The sequence below is a fragment of the Salvia hispanica genome, chromosome 3 (assembly GCF_023119035.1).
Source record: "Salvia hispanica cultivar TCC Black 2014 chromosome 3, UniMelb_Shisp_WGS_1.0, whole genome shotgun sequence".
Taxonomy (NCBI): Eukaryota; Viridiplantae; Streptophyta; class Magnoliopsida; order Lamiales; family Lamiaceae; genus Salvia; species Salvia hispanica.
In genome coordinates, this window is record NC_062967.1 from 21548630 (window position 1) to 21569831 (window position 21202).

General features: G+C 33.0%; 1 protein-coding gene across 3 annotated transcripts; it reads right to left on the reverse strand.

Annotated features, from left to right (window-relative positions):
- Positions 1-3899: 3899 nt before the first annotated feature.
- LOC125216780 lies at positions 3900-7914 on the reverse strand. Of its 3 annotated transcripts, XM_048118547.1 has the most exons (5): positions 7777-7914; positions 7466-7626; positions 6869-7005; positions 6681-6731; positions 3900-5442 (listed from the first exon to the last, which is right to left on the reverse strand). In XM_048118547.1, the coding sequence occupies exons 3-5, from the start codon at positions 6893-6895 to the stop codon at positions 4294-4296; spliced, it is 1227 nt and encodes a 408-aa protein (XP_047974504.1). In that variant the 5' UTR covers positions 6896-7005; positions 7466-7626; positions 7777-7914; the 3' UTR covers positions 3900-4293. The 3 variants fall into 3 exon arrangements, with proteins under 3 accessions (XP_047974504.1, XP_047974502.1, XP_047974503.1); XM_048118545.1 differs by having other exon boundaries at positions 6681-7005; XM_048118546.1 differs by lacking the exons at positions 7466-7626; positions 7777-7914 and adding an exon at positions 7080-7124 and having other exon boundaries at positions 6681-7005.
- Positions 7915-21202: the final 13288 nt, after the last annotated feature.

A 21202-nucleotide genomic window follows, 5' to 3' on the forward strand; every position in this document is an offset into this window, starting at 1 on the left:
TATAATAAATAACAAATTAATATGTAAATAATGATTAGGTTTGACTTTTAAATTGTGGAAAGATATGCAATAATAAATATTAATATATATGAAATCTACATGTTCCATTATTCATTGATTGTATATTTATTCAACTATAAACAACGGCGGATCCAGGATATAAAACTCTTGGGATCGGACATAGTAAAAAATATATTATACTATATTTTTATTTAAATAATTATTATTTTAAAAAGTAAAAATGTTTAAATGGAGTAATATTTTAAAATAAAAATACATTAAAATTTAAGTAATACTATTATCTTTCATTATACACTTTAGTTGATTCTTACTAATATTCATATCACAAATTTACACGTGTTCAGATTGTTTGTATTCTAAAGTATTTTAATTTTTAAATTTGTGATACGTCATGTAATTTACGAACACTATCGTGTTGATCAACTTTTTTGCCAAAGTATATAGTACTAATATGCAAATACGGAAGACCAATCCTAATAAAACAGAGAAGGGATGACTTAAATTGTACTCCATCCGTCCCACAAGAATATGCACTCTTTCCCTTTTAGTTCGTCTCACAAAAATATGCATTTTCTAATTTTGGAAAGTTTTTTCTCTCTAATAAAATGAGACTCATTCTTCACTAACAATACTTTACTTACTTTTTCTCTCTACATCTCTCTTATTTTACCAATGTTACATTAAAACCCGTGTTGTCCCCAAAGTGCATATTCTTTGGGGACAGAAGGAGTAATAAAAAACTATGTAATAAAATTTGTATTCAATACTTATATTGTATTTTTTGATGACTTAAATAGACTAAATATCTATAACACCAAATTTGAAAATTGATAAAATTAAAGTACTATGAACATAAATAATGAATATATTTATTCAACTATGATGATTTTCATTAAAAAAAATCGATTAAAAAAAAAACTTAATTTGTGGAAGCTCAAATCCCCACATCAAGCCCAAATCTCAAAAGAATGAAGACCGAACAAATCTCAAAACACAACGCATCTTCTTCCCCAAACTTCTCTTCTGCAAAATTCTCACTTCTCCTCTTTCTTTCTTCCAAATTTCTTATCGAAATCTTATCAATTTTTTTATCTACGATAATGATGTATATGTATATCTCTTCTCTTCTTTGTTTCTCTAATTTTTAGTTTCATTGTCTTATTTGCTTCGGTTATGTGGAGAAGGCTGCCGTAGGGTCGGAGGCAGGTTTTTGAGAGTCGGCACGCTGAGTAGTGGTATTTTCCAGTGGTATTCATGGACCCACAGTGGGGTCAGCCGACCCTGCCCGACCCCACCTGGATCCGCCGATTACTATAAATACACTTGTAATGGACTATGACAACATATATTATGAAAATTATTAGTTTACAAAATCCTAGCTAGTAAAAGAGAGACAAAATGAACATTCAAAGCTTTGTCATAGTGTCATTAGTTTTAGTTTTGCAGTTACTATTGACGGCTAATTCCATAACTGTGTACAACATAACTGGGTACAGAGCAATGTCGAATCATTACGTAATTAATTACAGTATGTTATAAATGAGATAGTCAAATTTTCATGGTTTACTAATATTATATTTGTAGTTCTTTATAATTGATGACTTTGTTATAACTGTGGAGTAAAATAATTTAAATCTCTAAATGATACTCTCTCCGTCCCATTAAATATGCAACATTTGGGAATCGAAACAGGTTTTTATGTAGTGTTGTTTTGTGAGTTAATGAAGAGAGAGGAAAGTAAAAGAGATGAAAAAGTAGAGATAGAAATGTTTACATTTTAGATAACGTTTCACTTTTAATGAGGCAATCCAAAAAGGAAAACTATTTCATTTTTAATAGGACAGAGGGAGTACATGTTTTGATAAAAGCATGGAAACATGCAATTGTATCATCAATGAAAACTTAAGTCTTCATTCACTAGGGGATTTGACCTTGAGCTAAGCCTTGATATCTAGGCCAAACAAGGCCCAATGAATCTGAAGGTCCTAGGCAACCTCAAAGCATAGTCAGGCCCGACCAAACTCCCCGTGAAGAACAAGGGATGGATCAGTATCGATCACGTGGACAACCTCACCATCTTGGGGGCGGCGTACTCGACGGGCAGGGGCAGGAAGCCTGTTAAAGAAACAACTGTAAAACAAAGAAGACATGTGCGTCGAAACCAAAATGCCCACATCGACGGACATGTTTTGTTAGTCTTGTAGTCGTTTCTTTTTCAAACTTTTTGCCCTTGCCCGTCGGGGATGCACCCCTGAGATGTTGAGGTTGTCCACGCGATCGATGTTGATCCATCCCTTGTTCTTCACGAGAATTTTGGCTGGGTCCGGTATGCTTTGAGGTTGCCTTGGACCACCAGATTCATCGGGCAAGGGTTGGCTCAAAGTCCAATCCCCTAGTGGGATCAAGACTTACTTGTCGTTGCTGATGCTATTCCATGTTTCCATACTTTTATCAAAGCCTGTATCATTTAGATTTTTAAGTTATATTACTCCACAATTTAACAAAGTCAATTATAAAGAACTACAAATATAATATAAGTAAACCATGAAATTGACTATCACATTTAGTACGTACTGTAATTAATTACCCATTGATGCCATGATTCGGCATTGCTCCGTACTTAGTGATGTTGAACACTTTTATGGAATTAGCCGTCAATAATAATTGACGGCTAACTCTTCTCAATTGACAACCAGGTTAGCTTAATTTTATTTTTTACCTTTTATTTTTTTTAAATTATCATAATAATGATATTTTGATAGTGTAAATGAGGCAACTTTTAACATTCCTTTTTATTTTATATAAGATGTATAGGTTTAATCAAATATATCATAAGATTATACATGAAACGTCGTGTGAATAAATCATTCAAGCCTTAATTGCGTTGCTTAATTGTAAGATTATATGTGAAACTGCCGGTTAAAGATGTAGAAATTCATTAAAATAAAACAATTTTAATTAAAATATATATTTGCTTCTGAAATGACAATCTTGTAAATATCTCCAAAACATTCCTTTTATATATGTGTAGATATTATTCTGTGACTCTATCCCGTACTTTTTTTCTAATAAAAAGTCATTAATCTACACTCCCTCCGTCCCAAGTTACATGAATCGTATTCCATTTTGGGTTATCCCAAATAACTTGGTCATTTCTTTTTTTAGTTAAAAACAAAACATCTAATCGCATCTACGTTATTATTTCTTTACTTTACTCTCTCATCTAATTTATTTAATTCACTAAACACAAATTTCTTAAATCTCATGCAAAAAGAAACACACCTCAAATAACATGGGACGGATGGAGTACTTTCCAAGACCTCATATCCAGTGGCGAAGCCAGAATTTTAATGTTGAGGGCCCAACTTACTCTTTATGGTTGTGAGATATTTTTTGCTTCTTCATCGCCTAAAACTGATGCGGCCTAGGTGGGGACTACGAGAAATATAAATAATATGTGCGAAATAACTTTAAAATTAAATTTACTATTAATATTTCTAAGATACATTATGGATCTCTTAGAATTTTATGGAAAAATACTAAGGACAAAACTAAATGAATTTAGGGTGCTTATGGGTATCGAACCGAAAACTTGTTGGTGAAAAAAGGAGTAATCAACCACCTAAGCTATCTATAGGTCATTGCTTGAACGATACATGTACCTATAATATACTTAGTAAACACTGAAATTGGTGGGGGGGCTAGCCCTCATGTGGCTGCTCATACCTCTTGTTAGATCTATCCTAACTGGAAAAAAAAAGTCATTAATAACAAACATTAATGAACAAAAAATCTACATTCCATCATTACCCATAAATTGTACATACCTTCAACTATAAATTCTCATGTAATGAACTATGAAAAATATACACAAAAAATTATTAGTTTACAAAACTAATAATTTACTCCATTCTTGACAGTAAATGGGTCAGCCCAGTACACATGGCACCAAAGAAGTCCGGAATTCAAGTGGTTAATGAATTGACAAAGATAATGTGAATTCATTCACTATAGCATGATAATTTCATAATTGTGAGAACATAAACAAGAAGACTCCCATCACCACTTTCAAAACTCACAACCTGAATATATAGCATGATGCATTTCTGCTTGAATGCACCCACTAAGGGTTTGAACAAAAGTTAAGTGATTAATGAATTGAGATCCAAAGTCAAGATTTTCATTGGTATATACGGTAAGCTGATCGGACAAAAAAATTGGTCAAGAAACGAACCTTCTAATGGGACTCAATCAATGGACTTGAAGGCCAACTTAGCTAGTACGTAAATATCTAGCCTTCTTGTTGGGGATTGTAGGACTTCTCCCTTCAGCTCCTTTCTGCAAACCATTGTGATCAGAATTATCTGCCTCATCCTCGTCCTCATCATCAGTGTCGACTTGCTTAATGGTTGGTGACGACCTGTGTAGGCTCATGCGGTGAGGAATGTAAACATTGAAATAATAGTTCACAATGTCTTTCTTAGACTTTCTGGGTAAATGCTTCAAGTTACGCTTCCAAAAGCTTTTCTCATTAGCTGATGGCCTCATTTTCATTAGTGACTCGTAAGCTCGTTGCTCCTTGAGAGACCATGACTCTGAGACCTGCTCACCCATTTCATCAAACTTCCAACTAGAAAAAGCAGGGCCCAGATCGTGTTGAAGAAGTAGCCTTTCCTCACGTACATGGCGTTTAATGCAATCAGCAGATGCCCGAGATGCACAGGAACAAGAATTGTTTTTCCCTTTCCCAATTTCTCTTCTAGTGGATTTCATATTTCTAGTTACGATTGGCCAAACTTGGGAGCCCAACCACTTCAAATTATCAGAATCACTCTTGTATGAGCTTATACGAAAGCTCATATTCACCGTGTCATCCCACTCAGGGATGTCAGTCTGAAAACGAGGTCCAACCGGAATAACCTTCCTTTGAAGATGATCTCCGATGAAATTCAGTAATCTGATTGACCGATGAGAAGGCTCAAGGTGTTTTCTCTGTGTGCCACTCAATGTTGGTAAATTCAAGCTGCGAACTACTTTACTAATAGCTAAATGGTGTGCTACATTAGGAGATGAGTCCTCTATATTGGAAGGGTTTGAAACATATACAGATTCATTAGAATCTACTACCGGAGATACATCTTTGGAGGTGCATTTCAAATCTACCACATCATCAGCAAATGAACATTCAGTGGTTACCAGTTTCTCTGGAAAAGCTTCATCGAAGGTCACTAGAGATTCAAAGATGAATTTGTCATCATGACTGTGGGCAGAGTCAATTGAATTGAGCAAGCATGACAATGATGATGAAGCTTGGGATGACTGCCGTCTTCTGCGTTTTGTCATGTTCTGTTGGTGAGGTGAAACAAAGCCAGCTGGACATCTCAGGGTATCTTTGACAAGCTGCTCAAGTTTCCGCTTTCTCTTTAACAAAACAAAAAATATTTTGTAAGCAAATTTCACGGGAATATCATTCAACATACAAAGCTTGATTTTAAGTGCGGGACCATGATGGTATCTGAGAGAAAATGTAAGGTTGACACAAATCTTTATGCTATAATTCATCTAGGAAGGAAAGGGACACATTATATTTTGCCACAACCAACAGATCTGTCATATCTAATACCACAAGGTTTCATGCTAGGTAACGGTAAGCGGTGAAGCCCCTGTACACTAATCAAAACTCAATACAATACAATCCAATGTTCGCCTCTAACAGGATATTCCATTTACTGTGTGGGCATCAGAGGCAACATTCAACAGTTGAGATGGTTGAGGATGTTAAACATAAGCAACATACAATCCAATAAAGTGTTGGCATAAACTGTATTCTAGGAGTTATAAAGAGAAGGTATGATATTTACTAGTAACCAAAGAAAGATAGGAAAACATACCAAATGGCATCATACAAAAAATAATGCTTAATGAGAGTTAACTTTGTAAGTATGGTTGAAATGCATAGACATAATTAATGAGAAAATAGTTTAGTTAGATTGAGATATAAAACTAGCATCACATAAGAGACTTCACTGAACAAGAAAAAGCATTATCCCTTTTATTAATCACATAGCTACCACGATCTCTAGGAATTCTTTTTTTAGTAAGAAACAATAAAGCATTCTAGATATCAACATCAGCCAATGCAGAACTACAGATAGGACATGCAGAACAGGAGGAGGGTGTTGTTCTAACTCATTGGGCCTACGCCTACTATCAGCAACACTGCCGCTAGCCAACCACCCCCTGTCACCACCCTCCTCCTCCACTGTTGATACCAACCTCTGCCACTGATGCCACCTCTATCATTGTCGCTCTCATCCACCACTACCACCCTCCACCATCACCACCCTATCTTCCACCATTATTGCCACCTCCTCCATCAACGGTGACCCCCCAGAACTGCCGCCAGAGTTGATTCCCATATGTCAGTTAAAAGTAAAGAATGGGAATAAGAAGGAATTCAGTTCTCTTTGGAAATCATTTGTTTTTTCTTTTACTTTCCCTCTATGTTAATTCATTTCCCTTTCCCAATATCAATTTAACTAAAGTTGCGGAAACTATAAAGAGATGCATAAAAATCAAGCCCAACTAATAAAGCAAGGTCAAATGCTACAATTTAAAATCATGTGGAAATGGGAAGAGTTGAATATCAAAGAACATACCCAAGGCATTTCAGAAGCTTTGAGAGCCATTAATTTTCTGAGACCAAGAATCTGAGTCCACAAAGGCTGAATGTTATCAATTGCAAATTGTGGCATAGAAGGATCACGAGCAAGCCCTTTTAACTGAGTTATAATCTCTTTTTCTGAAAACTGTCCAAAAATTGAGCTGCATCGGATATTCTCCACACCTTTACTGGAAGAAGCTTTAACTTCATATTTCTCCTGTGCTTGATGTCCACTCATCTCTTCCAACACAAAATCACAGAAAACGATCTGTCACTCCTATTTCAAAACAATTCAAGCTTGGAGCTCCTAAACCCAGAACCTGGAACGAGAAGATCATAACAAAAAGTTATAAAACCAAGTCGACTGAAAAAAAACCAGATTCATTGAGCTTACAAACAAAATTTGGAGGATATCACATAGCATAAGAAATGCCTTGAGCAAGAATCTGAACAGTATCTGATGCAACAAAGCAACAGTTTAGCATATAAAATCAAATGTAAACACGATTCATGACCAATCCAAACAATCTATCAAAGAGACATTATATGATGAAATCAATGATTAGAACAATCGCAGTTTAATAGAGTCAGTATCTTCACATATGTATTATAGAAGCCCTATATCCTAAAATAGACACTTCCAAAAATGAAGGAAAACAACTAAACAATGGAATTCCTGAATTGAGCATCGTAGAGCTTGCACGACTCCTCCGTCATTAACAGCATACTTCAATGTTATATATATATAAATATAAATACTTCTGAAAAAGTAACACTTACTGTGCATCAGAAACATGATACGAAACCGAACGCAGCTTCGGGACAACTGGTGCGGAAAAAAATTCTGTCTAAGGATCAATTGGCAGTAAGATGAGCTGGAGATTACTCTTTCAGTTCAATGGGTCCAAGCTTATATGACATCCTTCGATCTTCAACTGGATCTGGTAACGAAATTCGATAAACAAATTAACAAATTGATTTTTCATTTAGTCATTTGCACTGTAGCTACTGCATTTCACTTTATGAAGCTTCTGAAAATTGCAATTGGATCCCTCATAATTATGTATTTTGGAATAGAAGCTAGGAATTACCTGATTTATGGAGATGCTGGACGATTAAAGAAGTTGGCGAATAAATTTTTCCGAGATGCAGAGAGAGACGAAAAAAGAGAAGAGGGGAAGAAGGAAGGAGCGGCGAAATTTTCTACAGAGAGAGAATTATATTTCATTTTAAATTAGCATAATGGGCTCGATCATAAATAAAATTCTTATACTCCATGTATTTGTAGATGGATATAGTAGATGGATTTAAAATAGTGAATGTTTATGTTATGAAGTATATTTGGATTTAAAATAGTGAAAGTTTATGTTATGTAGTATTTATTTATTACGACCTGTTTTTTTTATCAATTATTTAGTCAAAAATTATTTAATATTTATTTTAAATTATATAAATTAATAGTACTTAGTTCTTTATTTTGTATAATTATGATATGGTATTTATGGAGTCCTATTCTAATGCTTATAGGACCCTAATCTAAAATCAAGACTAAATCTTCACCCTTGGATTTTAAAATCAGTGGATGAGATTAAAGCTCACAAATCTCAATAAATAGTAGACAAAATATCAACAAAAGGGTAATATCGTCATTATGTTATCATATGATAATTTTAAAGTAGGTGTTTTTTTATATCAACATTGTGTATTACAAATATCAACAATATGATATTAGAATATCAATACAAGGACAAGAAAATATCAACACATTTTTATTAAGATTGGACATGCATAATATTGAGATTTTGCCTACAATATATTGAGATTTTTTTTTGCATTTGTTGATAAAAGCTACTTATCAACATGTACGAAAATTGAAATATAATTTATCAAATTCTTTCACCCGAATATCGTCGGAACATATGCAATTGAGATCTCGTTGGAATCCTTATTAAATTATCTTTAATTTGATATATTTTTTGCGAAAAAATAATTTAAATTGAGAGAGTTACGTAAATTTAAAGATTTGAGATGATTTTGAGAAGAGAGAAAGTAGTTAGTTATAATTACTACATATAAGATTTGACATTAATACCCTTTTAATTTAATTAATAATTATTTAAATTTAAAATATATTACACTTGGCATTATATTAGCCACAAGATCTTCTAATCTAATGGTTGAAAATTGGTCTCAATTTGAGATTGGTAATTAGTTAGCAATTGATTACATCCTTATAGGAAAATAAATTAAATAATACTCCTCATAACATAAACAATTGTATTAAATTATTTAATTATGTTTGGAAAGTTATTGATAAAGTGTCGTGGGGTTAATATGTAGTTTAAATAAATATTTAGGTAAGATTGAAAAAGTAAAAAAAGTAGGTGAATATGGATAAAATTTTAAGTATGAGTTTGGTGTAAATGGTTGGAGTAGAATTATTGTTTGATGTGACAGAACTGAAAAAATAGGTTTGAGTTTGGAGTAAATGGTTGGAGATGGTCTAAGCAATGTGCTTTTTTGGACACATTTCGGAATTTGGGTGCTGACTTTTCGAAATTTAGGATTAAATTTATCGACTTTACAGAATATAAGATCGAGATATTAGAAAAGAAGAAAGGAATGAGCAGTTCTTCAGCATCTCAAGTTGAGCCCTTTTTCCATATCCCAAATTCCCAATCCAACGAGGTAATTTTCCAGCCCCACATCTCTCTAATCTTTTATACGCACTCCTGAAATTTAACGACAGAAACCAGAAAGGAAAAAGTCTAGTTTCTTTACTCCAAATTCACAAAAGGTAATCCAAACCTCAAAGTTGTGGGTTGCCTCCAAAGAAAACTATAGATGTAATGGCAAAAGAATTTCGTGGAATTCAACATCTTGGTTTCACTCATATTGATTTAAAGAATTATTTGAGAACTTAGAGGACTTCGGAGATTAAACAAGGCGATTGTGGAGGTGTGTTACAATCTTTACAAAGGATGACAAGTGAGGGTCCACACTTTTACTATGCAATACAGTTGGACGTGGAAGATCTAATTACCAATATATTTTGGACCGATGGTAGAATTATACAAGATTTTGGTCATTTTGGTGATGTTGTTTGCTTTGATACTACCTATAGAAAACATCGAGATGGTAGACCAATTGTTTTTTTCGTCAGCGTAACTCATCACAAACAAACAATTGTGTTTGGTGCATATTATTACACGACGAAAACAATTGAAACCTTTGAGCGATTATTTAGTGCATTTGAAGATGTCGTGATGGGAAAACGACCAAAGACTATCTTAACAGATCAAGATCAAGCAATGAGCGTTGCTTTAGCTTCCAAGTGGCCATCTACTTACCATCGCCTGCGTGTTTGGCACATTTTTCAGAATGCAACGATCCATCTTTCAAGTGTTTTTTCGAGTTTCAAGAACACATTTGCAGCTGATTTCAGTTGTTGTGTGTGCGACTTTGAAGAAGAATCGGAATTCCTCAAGGCATGGAATGAGATGTTAGAGAAATACAACTTGCAAGATAATAAGTGGTTGACAAGAATGTTTTCTCTATGGGAAAAATGGGCATTGGTATATGAAAGAAATACATTTTGTGCTGATATCATTACAACTCAACGAAGTGAGTGTATGAATGTTGTTGTGAAACATTATGTAAATTACAAAAACAGTATTGTTGAGGTGTTCCATCATTTTCAAAGGTTGATAGATGAGTGACACGAGAAAGAAGCTGCAGAAGATTTCAAAAATGCTCAAAGTTCTCCTGTCATAAATAAGTGCATAAAGTCCCTGTCACGACCGCGACTTGCTAAGGATAGCATTGCTGGGTAAATCGTGACTCGGGGAGGGGAATAAGAAGAAGGAGTAGAAAGGGGATGAAAGAAATATCAATATGATAAGTAGATACTTCTTCCATCCCAGTTTAAGAGTCACATTTTGCCATAAAAGTCTGTCTCAGTTTAAGAGTCACATTTGAAATTTTTCATATTTGGACATAAAATTTTACCCCATTATTTATCAAAATTACACCCAAATGTCATTATCTACATAAAAATAAACCAAAAAGAAAAAAGAAACATCTTTTAAATCCAAAATGTCAAACCATTTCACTTTCCACCAACTCAGTTCATTTATTACACACTCCACCATCTCACTTCATTTATTACACACTCCACCAATTTTTAAAACTCGTGTCATAATTAATTCTAACTCCTAAACTGGGACGGAGGGAGTACTTAATAAGACAAAGGTGGTTCACAAGGCAATGAAAGATCATAAAATTAAAAAGAGTGTATAACACTAGTCATTCGCTACTAATCATTATTCTTGCGATCTATCTAGTACATTATACTACAATAGTGCACAGCGGAAGGAGTTGTAAACACATGGCCATATGTGTGAAGACATATGCCACGAGAACCCTATAAAAGATATGAGACGACCACCAACTCCACTCAGCCACCATTTCATCACTGCTCAACCTGCACATTCAGAAACAAATGCAGGGCTGAGTACGGGGTACTCAGTGGACACATTGCCGAAAGTACACATATATAAGAAAACGTTATCATTATCATGTCATCACAGTAACACACGAGGATTTTTCTTAAAGGCCCGAGCTTACTAAGTTCATTTCAATAAAGTTCGTCTGATTAGACTAAGTTCATTCCAGTAATCCTTCATATCTGATAGTTCATTGTGTGTCGGGAAGGTGGCCACCTTCCACGATCACATTGACCGGCCAACCCTTACGATGACTCACGGTTCATTCCTGTGTACACTAACTCAAATAGGATCTTGGTCCTATTGGAGTCTGAATTCGATTCATTCATTCATTCATTTGGCATCGCCAAACAATAGGTATCATAAAACAAATAATTTATGGCACGATAACATTTGAAAAAAAAGTAAGAGTGATTTTATCAAACAAAAAACATTTCATATATTTGATAATTTTATCCACACTTAATGTTTTGGATATAAAGCCCACCTCAAAGCTTCCAATTATAACTCTACACAAGCTCGTCCTTGAAAACAACTCCGCAAACACGCCCTTCTTGAAAGAGGATATTGATTCAATTAGTCTTAAAAACATACATAAGGTGCATGACATGCAATGATCCTATATGGTATATGCATCCTATGCTCGAGGTTCGATCAAGATAATTTCATTCCATCAAAACTTACGGCTCTCTATTTTAAAAAAGACTTTAAATCAGTCATTAATTAACAAATAATGAATAATTAAACCCAACAATTTAATAATAGGTCCATTCCTCACTTGGAGCCCAAAGCTATAATTAATGATGACCCAACATTTCTGTATCTTCTTCTTTAAAAAGAAACGGCCCACTTCCAAGTAATAAGCGATCACACTCAAAACACTTAAAAGGAGTGGAACCCAAATCAAATTGTAGTTCAGAGAAGATAGATTTCAATTTGAGAAAAACAAAACAAAAAAAAAAGGCCCCTCCTTCTCCCCAGAATCTCACGCCTCTCTCTCTCTTTCGTCGATTTGCCGGCGCTCGGCCAGCAACGGTGCCGCCGTTCACGGGTAAGGTAAGTCCTTTCTCTCTCTCTTCTCATTTTTCTTGTTGCACACTCACACAACACTCAGATTCCTCTCTCTCGGTTTAAATTTTCAGGCACCGGCTCGCCGAGTTTGCTCGGGGCAGCGGCTGCCGAGCGTGTATGCGTGTGTGGCAGCGGTGGCTGTTACGGAAGAGGCAGCAGCGGCGTCGTTCAGGGCGTCTCTCGGCAGTAGCAGCGGCTACAGCCCCAAGGGGAAAAACTCATAAAGCTAACTCCTCGTTTTGCCTCTTGCTCACTATGGTTATCGCAACTAAGTAGAACTTATTGCATCTAAGGCATTACTTAATTGATTCTTGGATTCCAAAGGATGATGGTTGATCCTTAAGATTTTCTTGGCACACGACACGAGCTTGAGATAAAAAGATATACATCTATGATAAATACTATGTTCATAAGCATCTAAGGCTAGTCATGATCGTGATGGTAAAAAAAAGTGTAAGTCATTGGATGAGATTTCAATAATGCATTTGATTTGGGGTGTTTCGTAGAAAGGTTGTTGGAAAGAAATGAAAATATAATTGAGCTTGCTCTAAAAGGAATCTATATTTGCATTATTTAGTTCTTGTTCATGCTTGGTCTAGGATATGAAATGCTATGAATAAGTTTGTTTGATGTTGAAGAATTTACCTTGAGGAAAGGAGAAAAAGAAAGGTAGTGTGTAGAGAATTGACTCCTCTTCTTCTAACACCCATTTGAGAATCATCACATTGTGATAAATTAGTTTTGGAGATTTTGTGGTGGAACAAAAAAAAAATCAAGAGTAGAGATGGAGTGGTACTTATAGAGAAAATAGGGTGTATGCAAATACATGGTTATAAGCTTGATTCAAGGAGGAAAATGCATTGTCCAAAGGATATGGACTTTTTAACATTTGGCGTAAGTTGTCACTTCTCTCATTCACAATATCATAAATGACAATAATATTACATCTTGTCGCTTAAAAAGACGTGAGCCGTCGTTTGATAAGCATGCTTGATGTGATGTGATTTTGTCGATCGTCTCGTCTTGATTTAACATGCTTCTTATCCTTTCGTGTAGATATCGGGGTTCAAGGCAGGACTATTGAGCAAGATCCGGAGGGCATGGAAAGTATTTATATTTTTATTTTTACTCTAATGTTGAACTCGATGTAGAACATGTACGAACTTTTATTTGAAGCTCGGTCTTCAAAAACGGACTATAAGAATATTAAATATTGTAAATAACCCTATTTTCATTCATCACTCAAATTATATTTCACAACGTTTGATCATATCGAGAAGTAAAAGAAGTTAGGTGCGAAACTAATATATATAAATAGGTCGGTTTCCAAAAGTCTTAGGGAATAAAAAGGGCGGGTGTTACAGTCCCATTAAGTGAAATACAAAAATTGGACTAAGCAATTTAAATGAAATACTACATCCGTCTCATTCAAGATGTTCACCTTTTCTTTTTATTTTGTCACACTCAAGATGTCAACATTCTACATATGGAAATAAATCTTTCTTTCCTCTTTCTTCGTTAAAGTAATTAACTACATTTTCTCTCTATTTACTCCACCTAATAACTCTTCCTAAAATTTCGTGTCAATCAAGAATATGAACATTTTGAGTGGAACGGAGGGAACGGAGGAAGTACAAAGTATCTTGAGGCCAAGTTAATAATATAATTTAGGCCAAGTTAATAATATATTAAAGAGTGAACTACATAAATGGTACATGATCTTTCACTTTCGCACGCAAATGGTACCTGATCTTTATTTTATATCGTTTTTGGTACCCAGTGACAAAAATAACCCTAGGTACCAAACTTGTGATTATTTTGTTATGGAGGATATTTTTGGAAATTTCCATTAAATAGTATACCAAACATGTGATTATTTTTTTCTTCATTTCTTATTTCTTTTTTTCTTCTTTAGTTTCTCCTTCTTTCTTTTTTCTTCATTTTATTCTTTCTTTTTAGTATTTTATCTTCCTTTCTTCTTTCTTTTTTCTCATTAGTTTATGTTTCCTCTTTGTTCTTTTATCCTCTTTTTCTTCTTTCTTTTTAGTGTTTTATACATACATCTAATTACATCCATAATATAAATCAAGAACAAAATACCTAATTAAATTAATTATTTAAAATATTTAAATCAATTAAATATTTTGTAATGAATTGTTTTATACTCATTTTATGGTTCCTAACTACAAATATTCAACTCTTAATATCATTATAAATATAATTCACAATTTTAAATTTTTATTAAGATTATTTTGATTAGTTATTAGTTTAATGTAAAATAATAATAATAATAATAATAATTATTATTATTATTATTATTATTATATAATATTGTGTGATTCATAATTTAAATAATTATATTATTATTATTTATATATTACAACTAGTTTTTAGTTTATAACAATAATATTATTACAATAATTAAATATAATTATAACTATAACTATAACTATAATTAAGTAGTATATTTGAATGATATTAAAAAATAAATTAATTATTAATTTATAATATCAAAATAATAATTTTAATATTGATTGATAATAATAGTATAAAGAGTGAGAAGAATGAGTGAAGAAATTATAATATCACTTTTGGTACTTAGTTTTGTATACCCAAAATAATCTTAATGATACAAATGGAAATATATATTTGTTTAGAGGGCATTTGGGATCAAAATTGCATCAGGTACCAAAAATGTGATTTATAAGTACAAAAAACGATATAAAATAAAGATCAGGTACTATTTATTTGCGAAAGTGAAAGATCATGTACCATTTATGCAGTTCACTCTATATTAAAATACTATACACCAGAGAGTCCAAATTCTAAATTCTTTTTCTTGAGCGCAAGTACTTCATTAAGTGTAATCAGCACAAGAAATCTTTTTCCACCATCATCACACGTTAACAACACCTCCCCTATAATACGCAAAATAAATCCCAAATTTAGTACTCATGAATCAATTCATGAGTTTATTCTACCTCACCCTAATTTGCTCTATAAATATTCACAGCCGCCCTCTCCCAACCACAATACTTTGTTCAAAATTCACAATCACAATGGAATCTAAAATAATATAGGAGTAGTAATTTTCTAACGTGAACAAGTTGGCTCGAATAAAATTATAAATGAAAGAAAATAAAAGTTTTTTTTTGTCAAGAACTCAACTAAATCACTAAAAATATATACTATATATATGGTTACATTACAATTTATTGTGATCAATTACAGCTACAAACGGTTTGGTAATTAGGGGTTCTCTATTATAGTATTTAATTTGTTTTTTAGTTTTTTTTTAATTTGTTTTTTAGGCATGATTTGGGGAACTCTATTAAATTAATTTCCTAGGAGTATTAAAATTAAGATGATAGAGAAAGAGCTATTGACGCAGTATAACCATATATCCGTCATTACCTTGTGAATATGATTTACTTCCCTTATTACTCTATTTCTCTTAATTTTTTTTCGTTATTATGATTTATTTCTAGTATTAGATTTGACCTAATTTACTTCCTTGTTATAGGATACCTCAAGTATTATAAATAAGAAGATTTGATCGCCTCTCATGTCATCAAATCTGCCGTTTTCGTTCTCAACTTTGCGCCCAAATTTTTCTTGACAAATTGTGATTTTATTCTCAGCATAATATTAATACTACTATTTGCAAAGAAGAAAGGAAGGAGCAGTTCTTCACCATCTCAAGTTGATGCCTTTTTCCAAATTCCCAATCCAACGAGCTAATTTAGCAGGCCTCACACCTCTCCAATCTTTTATACTGACTTCTGAAATTTCATGACAAAAAGAAAAAGTCCCGTTTCTTTACTCCAAATTCACGGAAGGTAATCCAAACATCGATCTCTTCTTTTCATAATCTAGTGATAGGCTTAACATCATGCTTTTACAACCAACAAATTCGATAACCAAATTGAGACAGAGGAATGAGGGAGGGAGAGTTGATTTTGGATGTGCCCTAATTATTTTTAGAATGAAAGAGACGATGGAGAATAGGAGTTTCCTTTCTTTTATATTCCTTACTTTAAATGTTTCCAAAATTTACTCTTACTTTTAAAAGAGAGATAAAATGAAAAATTTAGTGCTCTACCATACTGTTAATAGTTTTTAGTTTTGCACGGCTATATCTATAACAATATTCAAGAGCAATGTTGAATCGTGACACCAGTTAGGTAATTATTTCATGTATGTACTAAATTTGATTGTTAGTTTAATGATTTACTACGATTTTATTTTGTAGTTCTTTATAACTGATTTTGTTAAATTTTGTGTAATATATAATTTAAATCTCTAAATGATATAGAATTTGATAAAAGCGTGTAAATATGCCATTGCACAACCAACTGCAAGTCTAAGTCTTGATTCGAATATGGGATTGGACTTTGAGTCAAACCTTAATATGGGGCCGAAAACCTCCATAGTAGGGCTTGACTCAAAGTCCAATCCCCTGTAGAATCAAGACTTTTTTCCATGCCTTTATTAAAGCCTGTATTATTTAGATATTAAATTATATTGCTCCATAGTTTAACAAAGTCAATCATAAAAACTACAAACAGAATATTAGTAAACTATGAAATTGACTATCACATTTACCACGTACTATAATTAACAGTGAATATGTATATCTTGTTCTCTTTTGAGTCACTCGCGAATCTTGTGGTACCCATCTCAACCGTATATAGCATCACGATTGGCATGTAGCATCGGAGGATGAGTACTTGATTTATTAAGAAGCTCATTAGGTCCTAAAGTTGTTGAGTATCTCATTTGTGGTCAACATTGGCTTTGTAGATCATCTTCCAAATTTAATGTCAAAGAACTTGTTCTAGATGTCGAAAAAAATAGAAGAGTATAATTAGAAGATTAATGAATAATGCATTTTAATTTATTATTCTCGATTATTAAATTTATTTTACTTGCATAACTCTTTTTTCCTTTATAGGTAAAGGAACTTTATTATCTCAAGCTTTAACAACTTAATCGATCTTCATTTTTATTTCAAGATTTATTAGTTCAGAAACACTTTTATTTTACATGATTGAATTCTCAAGCTTTTTTCAAGTTCAAAGACACTTTATTTCAACAACTTAATTCATCTCAATTATTTGCTTAAACTTGAAAGATATTGAGGACTTGGGGGATATTTTCCAAGGCACTTTATTATGGACATTCTTACCTTAAGTTTAAAATTTGAAACCCTTTTTGTTCATGGATTTGCTTTATTATAATTTGTTGTATGAAACTTTATTTTTGTTGCCATTTGAATATCTGTGTTGGTGGATTGATGTCAATCATATTATGGTTTAATGGATTTTTTTTTTTAAGTTTTTTATTTTTGAATATCTTTTGCAATTTTTTTATTTTTTGGTGTGGTTCTGTCACTACAAAAAAAAGAGGTGTTTTCCGAGCACCAAAGTGGTCGGCAAAAAGGGAAATTTGCTCGGCATATCCAACTTTACCGAGCACTTCGCGATTACTTTAGGTGCTCCGCATTCCCTTCGTTGGCATTTTTATCCAAGCGCTTCTTGGTGCTCAGCTAACTGGTCAACTAACAGCATTGACGAGCACCTATGAGTGCTCGCTATTTTTGAGATCAAGGTTTGGATGGTGCGAGCTTTGGTGCTTCGAGCAGGTTGGCAAGCACCTATGGGTGCTCGAAATGAAGCAAGCACCTAGTGGTGCTCGGCACTTTCGAGAGGTTAGACACGAAACAAGCGAGCACGGGCCTACTTCGAGTAGGTGTGCGAGCACATACATGTGCTCGTGATGCAGCAAGCACCTAGTGGTGCTCGGCACTTTCGAGTGAGAACTAGTTGCACCGACCACTTCGAGCATGTTAGCGAGTACGGCCATGTGCTCGGGAGTATATATATTCTGAAAATTTTGTATGTATAAAAATTTGTGGATCATTCACCATCAATATTAAAATCTATTTTGAACATAAAATATTAATTTTTTATACAATGCCGAGCACCATCCAAGTGCTTGGCAATTGCCGATTACCTCAAAAGTGCTCGGAATTATATAAAAATAATATAAATAATAATTATTTAAAAATAATAAAATTTTCAAACATGCCAATATTTTTTATTTGTATGCAGAAATATGTAGAAAATTTTGTATGTATGAAAATTTGTGGATCATTCACCATAAATATTAAAATCTATTTTGAACATAAAATATCAATATTTTAAACAAGCCGAGCACCTTCCATGTGCTTGGAAATTGCCGAGTACCTTAAAAGAGCTCGGAATTATATAAAATAATATAAATAATAATTATTTAACAATAATAAAATTTTTAAACATGCCAATATTTTTTATTTGTATATAGAAATATGTAGAAAATTTTGTATGTATAAAAATTTGTGGATTATTCACCATAAATATTAAAATCTATTTTGAACATAAAATATCAATATTTTAAACAAGCCGAGCACCTTCCATGTGCTTGGAAATAGCCGAGTACCTTAAAAGTGCTCGGAATTATATAAAAATAATATAAATAATAATTATGTAACAATAATAAAATTTTCAAACATGCCAATACTTTTTATTTGTATACGTATATATGTAGAAAATTTTGTATGTATAAAATTTTGTGTGTCATTCACCATAAATATTAAAATCTATTTTGAACATAAAATATCAATATTTTATACAAGCCGAGAACCTTCCATGTGCTTGGAAATTGTCGAGTACCTTAAAAGTGCTCGGAATTTATAAAAATAATATAAATATTTTTTATACAATGCCGAGCACCATCCATTTCTCGATTCTGAGTACCTTAAAAGTGCTCAGAATTATATAAAAATAATATAAATAATACTTATTTAACAATAATAAAATTTTCAAACATGCCAATATTTTTTATATGTATACAGAAATATCTAGAAAAATTTGCATGTGTAAAAATTTGTGGATCATTCACCATAAATATTAAAATCTATTTTGAACATAAAATATCAATTATTTTAAACAAGCCGAACAACTTCCATGTGCTTGGCAATTGCCGAGTACAGTACAAGTGCTCGGTATAATTATAATTAAGAATTATTTAACAATAATAATAATTTAAAACATATGAATTTTGAATAATTACATATGGAAATTCAAGGAACACTGCAATTAGTTAATTTCCCGAGAATAATTATACAAAGTGTGCTTTTTTGCGATCATATATTGAATAATTATACAATTTAGTTTCGGCGAGCACATTCGGTGGTGGTAGGCATTTTCCGAGCACGTTATAGGTGGTCGCTAGTTTTAAAATTTTCCGTTCCCTAACTTAAATTGCTAAACCGAGCACGTTGACTGCGCTCGGTATTGCTCGCAAGTTAACTCCCTCGTTCATGATATTACCGAGCACCATCAATTATGCTTGGAATGTTGCCGAGCACAGCTTGAGATGCTCGCCTTTTTCCGAGCACAATTAGATATGCTCGCTAATGGTGCTCGGTAAACAGTCTTTTTTTTTTTGTAGTGTACAATCATAATTATAAGAATAAATCCAATGCATAGCAGAGAGATAATGAAGGGTTAGTACGGAGGAAGACTTATCGTGGGGTTAGAAGTTGAATAATGTAGTTTTCCGACGTTACTCGTGGATCGTCGGTGTGATCAGATGAACAGTCGACCCCACCGGATCTTACCTGATTTATCCCTGATACTCCCTCCGTCCCAGATTTATAGTCACATTTAGTTATGGCACGGATTTTAAGGAATTAGTGGAGTGTGTAATTAATGAAGTGAGATGGTGGAGTGTATAATAAATGAAGTGAGATGGTGTAGTATGTAATAAATGAAGTGAGTTGGTTGAAGGTGGGTCCCTCTTGACTTTTTCGTTTTTTATTTTTATTTTGGTTTATTTTTGTCTTGATAATGGCATTTGGGTGTAATTTTAGTGAATAATGGGGTAAAATTTTATGTCCAAATATGGAAAATTCTAAATGTGGCCATAAATATGGGACGGATTTTTATGGCAAAATGTGACTATAAAACTGGGACGGAAGGAGTATTAGGTAAGAATTTGTTAAAATCAATAGATTGGGAGATGTACTTTAAGTCAAGATAGATCCAACAATTAGTATGAGGTATTGGAAAGTATAGATTAATGACTCTTTATTAGAAAAAAAAAATACTTCCTTCATCCCACTCTAAGTGGAGCATTTCTATTTTTCCACGAGATTTTATATAGCGTTGTTTTGTGAGTTAAATGGAGAAAAGAAAGTAAGAGAGGGAGAAGAAGCAGGGAGAGTAGTTTCCATGTTTAGAAATGTGTCGTTTAGAGTGTCACATCCCAAAAATAAAAATAGTTAACTTAGGGTGGAAAGGGGGAAGTACTTATCTTTATGAATAGAGTCGCGGAATAATATTTTCTTCATATTAACGGAGTGATAAATTGACGGGGAATGCATAAAAGTAGCCCATTTGGATAACACAACATTTTTTAAATGGCCGCCCCCATTATCAACATTTTTCTAAAAGAGATTTTTTAGCTATTTTTATTATACAAATCATAATTATTGATTTTAAATAGAGGGTAGACTTAGTGATATACTCCATCTTTTCAAGGTAATTGAGTCGCATTCTTTTTTCAGGTGTCCAAAGTAAGCAAATACTTCTTTCTCATTTCAACTTTGTTCTTTTTTTCTTTCTCTGTCCTACTTTTCTCTCTCATGCATTATTCTCTATACTTCAACCTTTATTACATCAATTTCTTAAACCTCCGTGGCCAAATGAGGTTCCAAGTGGATTTTATTATCGAACTTAGCCAAAGAACATACATTTAGTACCAAGTGGACTTATGCTAGTATGAAAGTACAATATGTCATCAAACCAATCACAACCCATAACAAAAATGAGCTCAATGAACATACATTTAGTACCAAGTGGACTTATGCTAATTTAGTGAAAATTGCAAATATACA